Here is a 12274-nt window from a genome sequence, read left to right as displayed (position 1 = left end):
CCAATAACCCTTGCATCTTTGCTGCCACATGAATCTCCATCCCCTACCTCCACTGAGATGGCAGACTGAAGGAACTACCTAGCACACCATCCCTCAAATGATGCTGTGCCATTCCTAGGCTTATCTTTATCCAGCCTGGTATTATCCCTTTCCCCCTTAAAATCTAGTTTAAAGCTCTTTCCATGAGCCCTGTTAACTCCTGTGCAAAGATCCTTTTGCCCCTTTGAGACAGGGGTACCCTGTGTGATCCCACATATGGGTCATTGCTTTTGCAATAAAAACCTCAAAAGAGAAGCAAAACTTGCACTGGTTAATTTTCTTTTGAAAATGACTACACACATTCTTCCTTGGAACAAAATGGATTTCCAGAAAATTATTCAAACTAATTCAGTATTAGGAAAACCATAGTGACGTGTAACACTTTCATTATGTACGATGAGGTCACCCAAAAGCATGAGTGTCCTGAGAGAGTTATCAGAAGGCTGGGAGATCGACAATGTTGACCTGAATTGTTGTCATCCTGTGACAGACTTACCAAAGAATGATCATTACTTTTGGGTGAACTCTGTTTTATGTCAACATTATTGGAAGTATTTGTGGCAAGATTATATGAGGGAACTCTGGAGGTTAAACAAAAATCTATGAACAACAGCCTGAAACAGCACAGATAAAGCAGGAAAGTAAATCTTTCTTACAGTATTTTGAAAGACATTATATTGCCTTTAATTCTTTGAAAATGGTAAATGAATAATGTTAAGTAGCTACACTGATTCTGACTTGCCAGTCGGAAATCACAGGCTTTAATTTGAAACAATTATTTCAAAAGAAACTTTCAAGAATTACTTAATTACATTTTTGAAGTATTTTCAGCTTGTAACTAGTTACAAACTATTAGAAAACAGTAACAAGTGAAAATAATGATTAAAACAAAATAAGAAAAAATAACAATAAATACTTTTGTGACAAAATGAGGACTTCATAGAAGATCAAGTTTATTGCAAGAATGAACACCTGAAGCAGTATTATCTACATTAACTTCATGAAAGACAGGATAAAAAAATGCATGAAAGAAAAAAGTTTTCCAACACACAAAAATGAATTAGATCCCACAAGAGCAGGAGGATTACATAAATTCTAACAGAACCCAAGCAAACCAGCTAAATTAGTTACATGTTGTCGGATGATACAGTCAGAGATGTTGAGGAAAACATTTGGAAAGAGAGAGCAATGAGATTAGAGATAAAGATACAGCAGGCAAAAGAACGTTTACTGGACTGACTCTAAGCGCTGAACTGAAATGAATTTTCCTGCACACACTGACAGATTTGGAATGACTTGTCAGCTATCAGAGAACAAATCTAGGCCTTGTCATGAACAGACTGATGAAATGATTTGCTCAATGTATATCACTAAGCAAAAGCAAGAAAGAACATTAAGACAGAAATTAATGAACATGCAGTAAAAGTCTATGCTTAGATAGAAAAATGTATGTCAAAATGTCAGGGGACTGGTCTCCAAACTGTGGGACCAGCCATGAAAACTCAGACAAACTGCAGTGTTCTCCAGTTTATATATTGAGGTGGTCTTATAATGTGGACTCAGGTACATACATCAGTTATTGTAAAGAGACTGGAGATCCTTAAGCAGAATGGGCTGTATATACGCAACGTATTCACTTCATTTAAGTGAAATTCTGAGAAGATAAACCAGAAGTTGCTGCTCTTGTTTGTGTTTTCCCTCTCCTTTACCATCCAACGTTACTTGCAATTCCACTAGCTCCTTTCTTACTTACTTGTGATGTTATGTGATGGTATTTTTTGCACATAAATTCAGCGTAGCTCCCTGGGACACTGAAATTCTGACAGACAGTGTGGTCCCTATCTTACAAAATTTGGTTGAGAATAATCTTTTTAGACAGAGCCTGACTGAGAAAGAACTAGTGTCAGCACAAGGACACTGAAGGGATGATCAGTGTTACTACTCTTCCTCATTCAGAATAGTCTGGGATACACATCCTGCTAGTTATGCTATAAAGTTCTGCATTGTAATGGTTGTGTACTAGAGTGTAGAAGTATATATTTTTACTGGTAAAGTACCATTTATCTACCTGCTGAATCATGCATCAGCCTTCCAGGAGACTCCTTGTTCAAAGATCCCAGTAGCCTTCAACAAAAATCGGTAGTAATTTCTGGGAAAGCACACAGTGAAGTCCTGGATATAGGACATTACTTCAATCCAGAAATTCCCAAGAATGCTTTTATTTATTTAAATCTATGTTTATATGCATATGTGTGCATTAAGTCCCCTGCAACACTAATGCCTGTCCTGGCACTATAAGGCTCACAACCACAAAAGTTTGGGAATTGGTATTTGGCCTAATCTAGACTGTGCTAGAATGGCTTGGAAGACAACAGTAGTGGCAAAGGAGCTGATGGGAAGCTGCTGCTCCTGTCCTTTGTGACTTCTGCCTTTATAGCTGCATGACACATCTCCTGCTAAGTGTGAACTTTTTCTCCTTCACCTGGCCTTGTTTGCTCCAAGAGATCACCATGTCCAAATGTTGAATGACAGCTCTGAGCAAGTCTTAGCACAAGCAAGTGGGTTCCTGCTATCTTCTCTGTAGTAAAAACACATGACTTATTTCAAAAGCATCCTACTTGTACTTCTTCCTATAATAGTAGCTAAAGTGCAGGGTTTTTTTCTTTCCTAATTCTAGTTTTCCAGTTTTTAATTCACTTGTTTCCTTTTGAAGGTAATCCCCATCTCCTTTTTAAAAATGAGATCCAGCATCAAAGTTTAGTGTTACAATACAAATGCACATGTATGATTTTCTCTTTGTGAAGACATTCAGTAAATGCCATGATGCTTAACAGTTTAACCAAAATTTCTGCCTGAAGGCATACCTTTGTAACTCTCTAGAGTAAAAAAGAAAATATTTTTACCATTTGAAATATTCATTTTTTTTTTACTCCATTGTGATAGTCAAAGATGATTTTTAAAATGTTAAAAAAATATTGTTATGAAATAGCATTTTGGAAATCTGATATATGCAAATTTTGGACTCCAGATTACAACACTCTTCATCATAGTTGAAAAGGACCATTAATGCTAACAGACAATATCAGTATTTAGGCTGCCACACACCCACATTGTCACTTTTCAGTAAGGCTATATGAAGAGTAATTTCTTCAAATGCAGTTGTTTGTATGGAAAGAAAGGTGTTAGATCACAAAGCGCAGTGGATGCCCTGGATCTCTGAGTCCAATGTACCACTAAAATAGCTATCACATCTATCCATCCTTTTGGAAAATGCCAGATTGCCAAATCTGGCCATTCAATACTCAGCTAGACAAGCTGCCAGTACAGAAGGTAATTACAGAAGGTAAAGGAACAGTTAGTTGTCAACAATAGAAAACAGCAAAACGGAGATTATGTGTACAGCACAGATATCTACAGTCTATTCAACTTCAGATAAAATGGGCTGCATGGTATAGTGAAATTTTTTTGTAAAAATCATGCCAACTGATGAAGTAAATTCTGCTTCACTAGAAGTAAAAGTCTCCTTTGATGATAGTGTACAATATAATATTGTAGTACACAATACTAAACCAGTAGTACTCTCACACCAGTAAGCCAGTGTCCAACCAACCATACTTGCCAATTTTAAGGAGTGCCCAACACTGGTAAGGCAAATAGCAGCCAGACTGCTTCACTTACAGCTATAGTTGCAGGCTGCAGGTAGAAGCACAGAGGATATGGCTGGAAGGAGCACCCAGAAAATTTGTTATGCTGGTCAAAGGTTCAAAATCTATGCCTGCATACTAATACTAACAATATTTAGTTCTGAAATACTGCTGGCATACACGGAAGAAAATGTCATTTATTTATAATATAAAGTTTTCATTTACCTATTTTAGCAGAGTTTTTATCCTTTTACTTCTACTACTACGAAAAACTCAGCTTGTTCAGGTGTATTTCAGATCTGTTTTCTTTTTTTTTTTTTTTTTTTTTTAAATTCCTAGAATTCCTCTGTTAATCTTTATGAAGGTGACTTAGAAGTCAAACGTTTCATTACTGATTTCTGTCTCTAGCATGCATCTCAGCATGCGACCCTCAAAACCACTTACTAAAATCAGCACAGTTTAAAGCAATTCCATACAATTGCTGAAATCGCTGATGTTACCCTTTTCTTTCTCAGGCAGACAACAACAGTGACTGTGTAAATTAATCTCATCTTTGCCCATACTACTCTTTCAGATGGTACCCTGCAGCATGATGTACATCATGTAATGCGGTTGTGGCTGTACAGACCCGTTTAAGCATAGGGTTGTATTCACCCCTGCTACATGCTGCCATCTTTCAGGCATACTCTTCTAGCTATGAGGGTTGGGGGTTTTCTCATCTGTTGCCCTTCTTTTTTGCGTTATACCATCTCTTGTACTCCATGAGAAGGTCATTATGGGCACCCACTTGTTTACTTCTTGAAGGGAATGTTCAAAACAAATGTGTAAAGGCTGTACCTTCTGCTCGAGACCCTCTCCTAGGACGCATAGGAAAAAAAAGAGCAGCTGTTAGGTGGATTTTAAATTTTTGTATTCTTTTTTTTTCCTTTTCATTGTCTATTTGATTATATAGTTCTCCCCCTTTCATATCACTTGTCAGGTAAGACTGTAAGCATCTTTCAGCAGGAACTGTAAGCCTCTTCTGTTCTTGTTTGTTCTTGGGGCCTAGCATGGCTTAATCCTGATGGAAACTATTGATGTACCACAACTTAATTCTTTTCTAATATAACCCCACTTACAGATAATGCAATTCATAGAATCATAGCATCGTTTAGGTTGGAGAAGAACTTTAAGATCATCAGGTCCGACTAATAACCCAGGACTGCCAAGAGACAATACGACATCTGCCCATTATTACCTTTTGTTTCCAGTTTGGCATTCTCAAAAACCTTGCTTACCCTAAAGAGGCTTGTAGCAGAAAACCAGCGAAGATGTGTCAGCAGATCTAAGAATGATACCAGAATTTCCCATTTATGTGTAATTTTGTATCTGTGCAAATTGGGTAATGTCTACTTTTAAAATCCTTTCCAGTCTCAACAGTGTTTTAGCCTATTATTAAGGGTGGTCTTGTTCTCTTTTTCTAGAAACTAACATGACACTACATTTTTTCCAGGCAAAATACTACAGTACATTGATCTAAAAAGACTTTATCTGAAACAAATGATATTAATATTACAGGATTGGTTAGAAATGTGCAAAAATCTCCCCACTCTCATTTCATTATATTGACATCTTCCATACGATTTGCTCATACTTCATTCCTGAAACAAAGACATACCTCATTTGCTGGAAACTAACTGTATAATTAAGTCAATATAAAAGTTATTAATGTGATGCCAGTATTATTTTGACTTCTATTATTTCACAAAAGTCCCATTATTTCTTTGTCCATAAATCTATTAATAGTGTCATACTTTGACTCATGGCCAGCACTGTTCTGTTCCCAGAATCTAAAAGTGCTAAAAATTTTGGATGGGGATCCAAAGAACAAAATCAAGGTTAATTACCTTGTCAATAAAATTGTAACATCAATATTATCCAAATTCTACTTTTTTTTCTTTTATTGAAGGAGATTAAATCAATTGAGTCTATTTGCTATGGAAATTTAGGGTTCTTTTAAATGTTTAAGCACACAGTTTAAAGGTTGAATGTCCCATGCTGTTGAATACTTGTCAGAAGAAGAATTTAGTTTTTTTTTTTCCCCCCTCTATTTTCACATGTTCTTTGATTGGGGTAGAAAAGAAGCAACCCTCATTACTGACAGCTGCTTTTTGTAGCACTCAGGAGATTTCTCTGTGACCTCTTGGGTTCACCCTGTCTCCCTCCAGCAGCTGGAGACTTGACTTTCCCCCTGTACACAAACAAACTTTCTAGAGGGCACTGTATGTACTGTCTTAAATAAATAATCTGGAATAGGCCAAGAATTCTCTCATTGGTGTAAAATCCAAGTGTAAAAGAATACACTCATTGGTGTAAAATCCAAGTAGTTGCTTCAGATGTCCTTTCAGACTCACTGGAAAAAAAAATGAGCAGCTTTTGTTTCTTCAGGGTATAGACGAAGCGAACTCCATGCCAACCATTGGGACCATTATCCTAGGCTCTGTGTTTGACTTCTCTGCATCTCTGGTCTAACAAGTAGATACTATTTAGAAATTCTGCTTCTGTTGCTTCTTTAGTTTCTGTTGTCCTCTTTCCAGCTACCATAGCTGGACATATACCATATTATCTTCCCTAGTCTCCTCTACACACACTCCATATTTCTTCATTATACAAATGGTTGCTCCTAAATTCTACTCCATTGTCCAGTATTTTGATCCTATTAGCCCCTGCTGAATCTCTTCAAAAGTTTCTGGTATATTATCATATCAAACTTAAGCTTTTAATCATTATTTTAACTATTATTTTCAAAACCCACTCTTCAAATTATTCTCCCTTCCAAAACTGATCTTTCCTCTCATGCTTCAGTTATACCACCAGTGTTCTGAAGATTCTAGATAATAGCAAAAACCCCTATACATAGCTTCCTACATAAACTAAAGTACCCTAGATCTGCCCTTTGAGCACATATGCTGTTGACCTTTAAGTCTTTTTTGGAGAATGACTTCTACAACGATGTGAACTTCTCTAGTAAGCCAGGCAGATGTGTAAATGTGCAGTTCGTATGCATTTCATTTCACCTCTCTGCTGCCTACTTCTTTATCCTTAGATGATGAATACCTCTGAGCATGACCCTGTCCTCATATAATCTTGAAATGGGTAGCAATGAGCAGCTTAGTAAAGGATGTTGATAATACTAAGACTGATCTGCACCTCACCCTTACTGGTGCTATAGTAGCCATGAGCTATGAGCTTTCCTCATCTGAAGGTAACTTCTAAATTTTTAAGTATGGTATTCCAAGAATAGTATTCACTGAGAAAAGACAATGTATTTGGTAATGTTGCTAGATGCTGGCTTCAGAAGCTCAGTTTGAGCCTTTATTCTTTACTTTCTTATCACACTCATTTTCCTCACAAGGGCAGCCACAGAACCCAACTTATGTTAGAAACAGCAATGTTCAGCATATTGATTCACCTTGCTGACTTAAGAAATATTAAGGAGTTTAATGTTGCATACAGGTTATACAGCATACTTTTAGATTAAGTAAGAGTTTTAGAAGGATTGATGTGTTTATTGACCTATTGGAGCTTGCAATTTTGGTCAAATGTTCTTTAATCTTGTATTATTGCTAAAACATTGAGCTGAAAAATTATTGGATCCCTATGTGACTGTATATCTAAAACAAATTAACTCCATTACAGCACTACTATGATTATTACTAATGTTATATTTTCAGTAATAGTGCAATTTAAGCTTCATTTAAAATTATGCCTTAGGAGTTCAAGGGGAGCAGCAAAGCCAATAAGGATCACATTAAGCCTCTTGTTTCAATGTGTGAGAAACGTCATTTAAGTTTTTCAAGCCAAGTCTTGGCATTAGCTTAGAGGAACTTGGATCTGCTCAAAGGAGCAGCCTTCTGTCAATGTCAAGAACAATCCTAAAGAGTAAAAACAGTGAATGCAGAAGGCTGCACTGAACTTCTGAGTTAGAAACAAACAGTGAGCAAAGATTAACATTTATCTGAGCTTTCCATTTGTTTCCCCCATTGCAGACATATTAACATGTATGCCATGACTTCACGTTGCTATGTACTCTAGCAGTGGAACGGAATAGTAACAGGGATAAAAAAAGGAAATCCAAGTATATTTTAAATTGAATTCACGTCTCTGTAGAGAAATTAAAGTACCTACTTTTTGGTATAAATATTGGAAAATCTCAACTGCACAAGTCACAGTCAGGCTGTATGTTAGCTGCAAAAAGTTTCGTCAATTCCATATAAAATATTTCCTCATCTCCTAATTTCTAAGTTTAAAGTACAATTTAGGAGCCTGTGTTACAGCTTTGATTGTGGAAGGAAAGCAGAACATACAAGATGTCAGTAAATTTTTAAACAGGAAGAAGTAAGTTCTTGTACATTCATTTATGATGTGGATGTTTGTGAAAAGTAGTGAATTAGGGAGTAAAGCTCTTTTCTACAGAGGGCACTGGGAACACAGTGTAACTGTATCGAGCAGCCCCACATAGCCTCAGCAACCAGCTTTGACTGCTTCAACTAAGAAAGCAGATGGTCCTTTCTTCATAGTCTACTCCCTGCTGGTGTTAGTGCTAAATGATGCAGGTTTTTACTGCAGTTCTGTGGTATGGAAATGCAAACAGCAAAGTTAATTGCCAAACACATCTTCTTGTAATAGTAACCCTGCTAGTGAAGGTTAGTTGCTTCTGTTTAAAAATTAATGGTTTGCGCTTTTGAAGTAACTAAGGTAGGGCGGTTATCTCCTAGTTTTTGTGAGGCTGACCCAAAATATTTCCAAATATTTTAAATTATCTCCACTATATATATATAAATAAAAATAATTTGGCACTATCCTTTATCCTTACATGTGAAAAAAGTAAAGAAAATGAAATAAAGTTATGCGATAGTGACAATTTGTACCCCATCAGCAGAAAATGGGAGCTCCCAGGCAGAATTCTGTGAAACACTAGTTGCCCACAGAGTACTTGCAGCTAATTCTTGGAAGGCTGGCTAGTCATACACTGCTGGCTTTAGTCCTTGTTTCCAGCTGTTACATCACATGAAAGACAACTAAAAATACATTAAATACTTCTCCATACAAGCAAGTTAAAACCTGCTGCAATAACATTAGGCACTGAAAGCAGAGGTGTTGTGTGCAAAGTTATGAAGAAAAGCAAGGCGGGGGGTGGGGGTGGGGGGCAGGGAGGGAAGATTTCAGCCTTTCTGCTAAAGTGTGATCTGTGATATGGCAAGAGAAAACCTTGACAAAGGTCAATTTCAGCGTGTTTTGGGTATTCAAAACTGTAGCAAATGTTCAGGATGCCAGTCCAATAACATATGTGATCATGGATCTTACCAATATTTTCTGTTAGAGTTTGGCCTATGTTTATGTAACTCACTGAAAACAAAACCCATATGCCAAAGAAATAATGTACTGACAGTTATGTGGAGTGTTCAGCATAGACAGTAATAGATGCTTCCTAGATATTAAATGGTCTATGTGAAAATTTCACAGGCTAAAGGCACTTCCTTTGAACTTATTGGAAACACAAATAAAATGTGCAAACACAAATTAAAGAAATGTGCAGACTGTGAGGTTGGAGTGAGATGCAGTTTCTGGAGTTGTTTGCCTGTCTATTGACAACAGTAAATTTATACCAGATTTGCATGATATTGAAGATTCACCTCATGCTTCCTTCATATTTTGATACTTATCTATACTGTGGTCTCTGTGTCGCTACATGTTTCAAGTTGGGTTTTTTTAGCTTTACTGTTCCCTTAGCTAGGAGTCTCCTACGCTTCTGACAAAAGCAATTCTTACAAAGAATTCAGCTTGCAAAATGTATTATGCTGTGGGGCACAAGTATGAAGGATGCCTCACCTTAGACCAGTCTCCCATTCTCCAGATGTAGCATTTGGAATAGTCCTCACAGTCCTCTGCTTCTTTAGGTCTTGTGGACAAAACACATTTCTTGCGGGGATTGGTGCACCTCACAGTCCGATGACGTACTCCCTTACCACATTTTACAGAGCACTGTTGGAAAAAGATGTTTTTCAGGTTTCTACAGAAGTCATAGTTACCCCATTTTATCCACTTCTACTCACCTCTGCCAAGCTAACATAAATGTTTCGAGACTTCAGTGATTTCCTGACTTCCAATCTTCAATTGCATTGACACTGGACTTGTTAAAAACTTATAAATGAACAAAAATTCCTTATGGGGCAGAATGATAATTGTTGCATTTTCAGCTAAAAATATATAATTGGATCAAAAATTATTTGCTTAAGGAAAAACTAGGCTTTTGGATAAGAAAACATCTGAGAAGTTATGACTAAGTAAGTGCAAAATGTTATACTGAAAATAGCAGGCGATCTTTGTTCTAAGAATTAAAAGAAATATGAAAGAAATCTAAATAATGTTCATAAGAATAAGGTATGAAGCAACTTCAGGAAAACTCTGCTGGTGTTGTAATAGACATTTTCTGGGAGGGAAAAAAGTTAAAATGGAAAAGTAAATATTCTAAAACTATGCAAGATTCCAGACTGATTTGAGAATTCAAAGTCACTGCACATAACAGCATGTGAAAACTCTCATCAAGTCACTCAGAGTTTTAATCTATGTTTTTTGGGGTTTTTTTCCACCATTCCCATTTATACTGCCAAAAATTATGCCATTTCCTTCTCAAAACATTGTCACTGCTTTTGATCATCCCACTGCTTGCAGATCAAAACTCTCCTTTGCCAAGCTGATTATAACTGCAGGAAGCAGTAATGGTTAGCTTCCAATATAATGGTGATAGTACGAATGGTCATGGGAAACACTTCACTTTTCAAAATATATTTACTACTTCCAATAAAAACATGCTCACTTATTTCTCATCTCTCAAGTAAAACAAACCAACTAAACAATCTGGGTTTATTTCTTGCACCTCTGTAAGTGAGTACCATTCTTCTCACAATGAGCCCTCACATTCTAAACCTTTGGTACCAAACCAGAAACTGCTGCCATTTACTTCTCTTGTATCTCTTTACATTAGCATCTGCTTTCCATCTTTGAAAACATTCCCTATGTCTTAGCTCTTCCTTGCTTGAGGATCAAGGGGTGCTGCTGAGCAAAGGAGCCCAAAGGAGGGACTGCGCCCAGATTTAGAAGCTACAATTTGTATTTTGAACCCAGAGGGACCTATAGCACAGTTTCTGGTACAGCAGACAATCAGAATTGATTTTGCTCTTCCAGTGCAGAAAGAAGCTCCAAATAACCCCTTCAGCTTGTCCAGATGGCAGCGATAACAACAGTCTTCTTCCTCCACAGTCAATTACTTTTAGAAGCAGTATAGCTTTTTAGAGGAAGAAAGCCGAATGGACATGGACATTAAAAGATCTGAAATTAATAAAGCTGCTTGCATAATAATTACATTACACAGCAATGCTTCAGGATGCAATGCATGCAAAATCGTGTTATTTGCAAGCCCTTTTTCCCACTGCTTATGCTGTTCTTGGATAAAGATGAAGGAGTGAGAAAAGAGAGGAAGGGAAGAAAACATTCTCCTTTGCAAGCAGCTCCCCTTATAGCCTCTCTGAAGCAGAAGGGCAGAGCAACCATCTGCTGATCAACATGCCTTGGTACAAAGGTATGTCAAAGATATTCCCACTCTGAACCCAAGGTCTGGCAGTTGATAAGCGATGGCCTTAATTCCATTTACCCCTAGTTACCCACTACTACAGTCAAGATTATACGTGCTTGAAAACTGGTCAAAATAAACTTTTTTCAGGACATTAACTAGGTAAAATGTAGTAGCTTTATATGGCTGGTCTTCCCAGCCCCTGACCCCTTTGCCAAATCATTGCATAAGGACCGTGAAAATCAGCAGGCTGAGCTGTGCCACTTGCTGCTGAAAAAAATCATATTCCCAGAAAATAGTAACACATAAATAATCACTGTGGACTATTTGTATAAATAAATGCAGCACCTCAGACCAGACTCCCGCCTCCCACACAGTCATGCAGTCCTGGCCTTCGCAGCGCTGTGCAGAAGTGGGCTTTGGTCCAAGGCAATCCCTCTCCCTAGCTCTGATCAGGGTCCCATTTCTGAGCTGCTGCGTGCAGGCTACTTGTCTGTTCTGGGTCCCTTTACCACATGTCCTTGAACATGGAGTCCATTCTGTCATCATCCATCTGCAAAGAAATGCAGGCAATGCCGTAACAAGAAAACAGGAAGGGAAAAGTACCAACACATCATCTTACTCTCTTGCTTACCAGTACACACTCCCAAGTAATATTTGAGTATCTTTCTGTCTCCTTTTAAATTCCCTTTGTTAATGGACTATTTATTAATCTAACATATCTTACATTTAATAAGATGTTCATATAATTTCATTCCCCGGCCTATTATCCCTATGTGTTCAGAGTACTCTCCTTTCATTATAATTCCAATTAGAAAAGCTCCAAAATACACATACATTTTAAAGATAACAGATCACTCATCAGCCTGTCCTTCTCTATCTATATGACTGTATGTCAAGTGCATGCCATGCATGTAAAGTCCAGAATTCTTCGAAAATACTGTTATATGACAGAATCACTCCCATGCGAAAGACTTAT

At 37.3% G+C, this 12274-nt stretch overlaps 1 protein-coding gene across 1 annotated transcript in view; it reads right to left on the bottom strand.

Annotated features, from left to right (window-relative positions):
- The window catches only part of ADAMTS19 (ADAM metallopeptidase with thrombospondin type 1 motif 19), a 150584-nt gene that overhangs the window by 15056 nt on the left and 123254 nt on the right, over positions 1 to 12274 (bottom strand). Inside the window, exons 20-21 of the mRNA XM_040580813.1 lie at positions 11644 to 11848; positions 9555 to 9707 (exon numbers count right to left, since the gene is read on the bottom strand). Of these exons, the coding sequence (XP_040436747.1) occupies positions 9555 to 9707; positions 11644 to 11848 (358 nt within the window). The remainder of the gene's footprint in view (positions 1 to 9554; positions 9708 to 11643; positions 11849 to 12274) is intronic.

This window comes from Falco naumanni, chromosome Z (genome assembly GCF_017639655.2).
Source record: "Falco naumanni isolate bFalNau1 chromosome Z, bFalNau1.pat, whole genome shotgun sequence".
NCBI classification, from domain to species: Eukaryota; Metazoa; Chordata; class Aves; order Falconiformes; family Falconidae; genus Falco; species Falco naumanni.
Note: the sequence above shows the minus strand (reverse complement) of the source record. Positions and strands in the feature narration are given on the sequence as shown.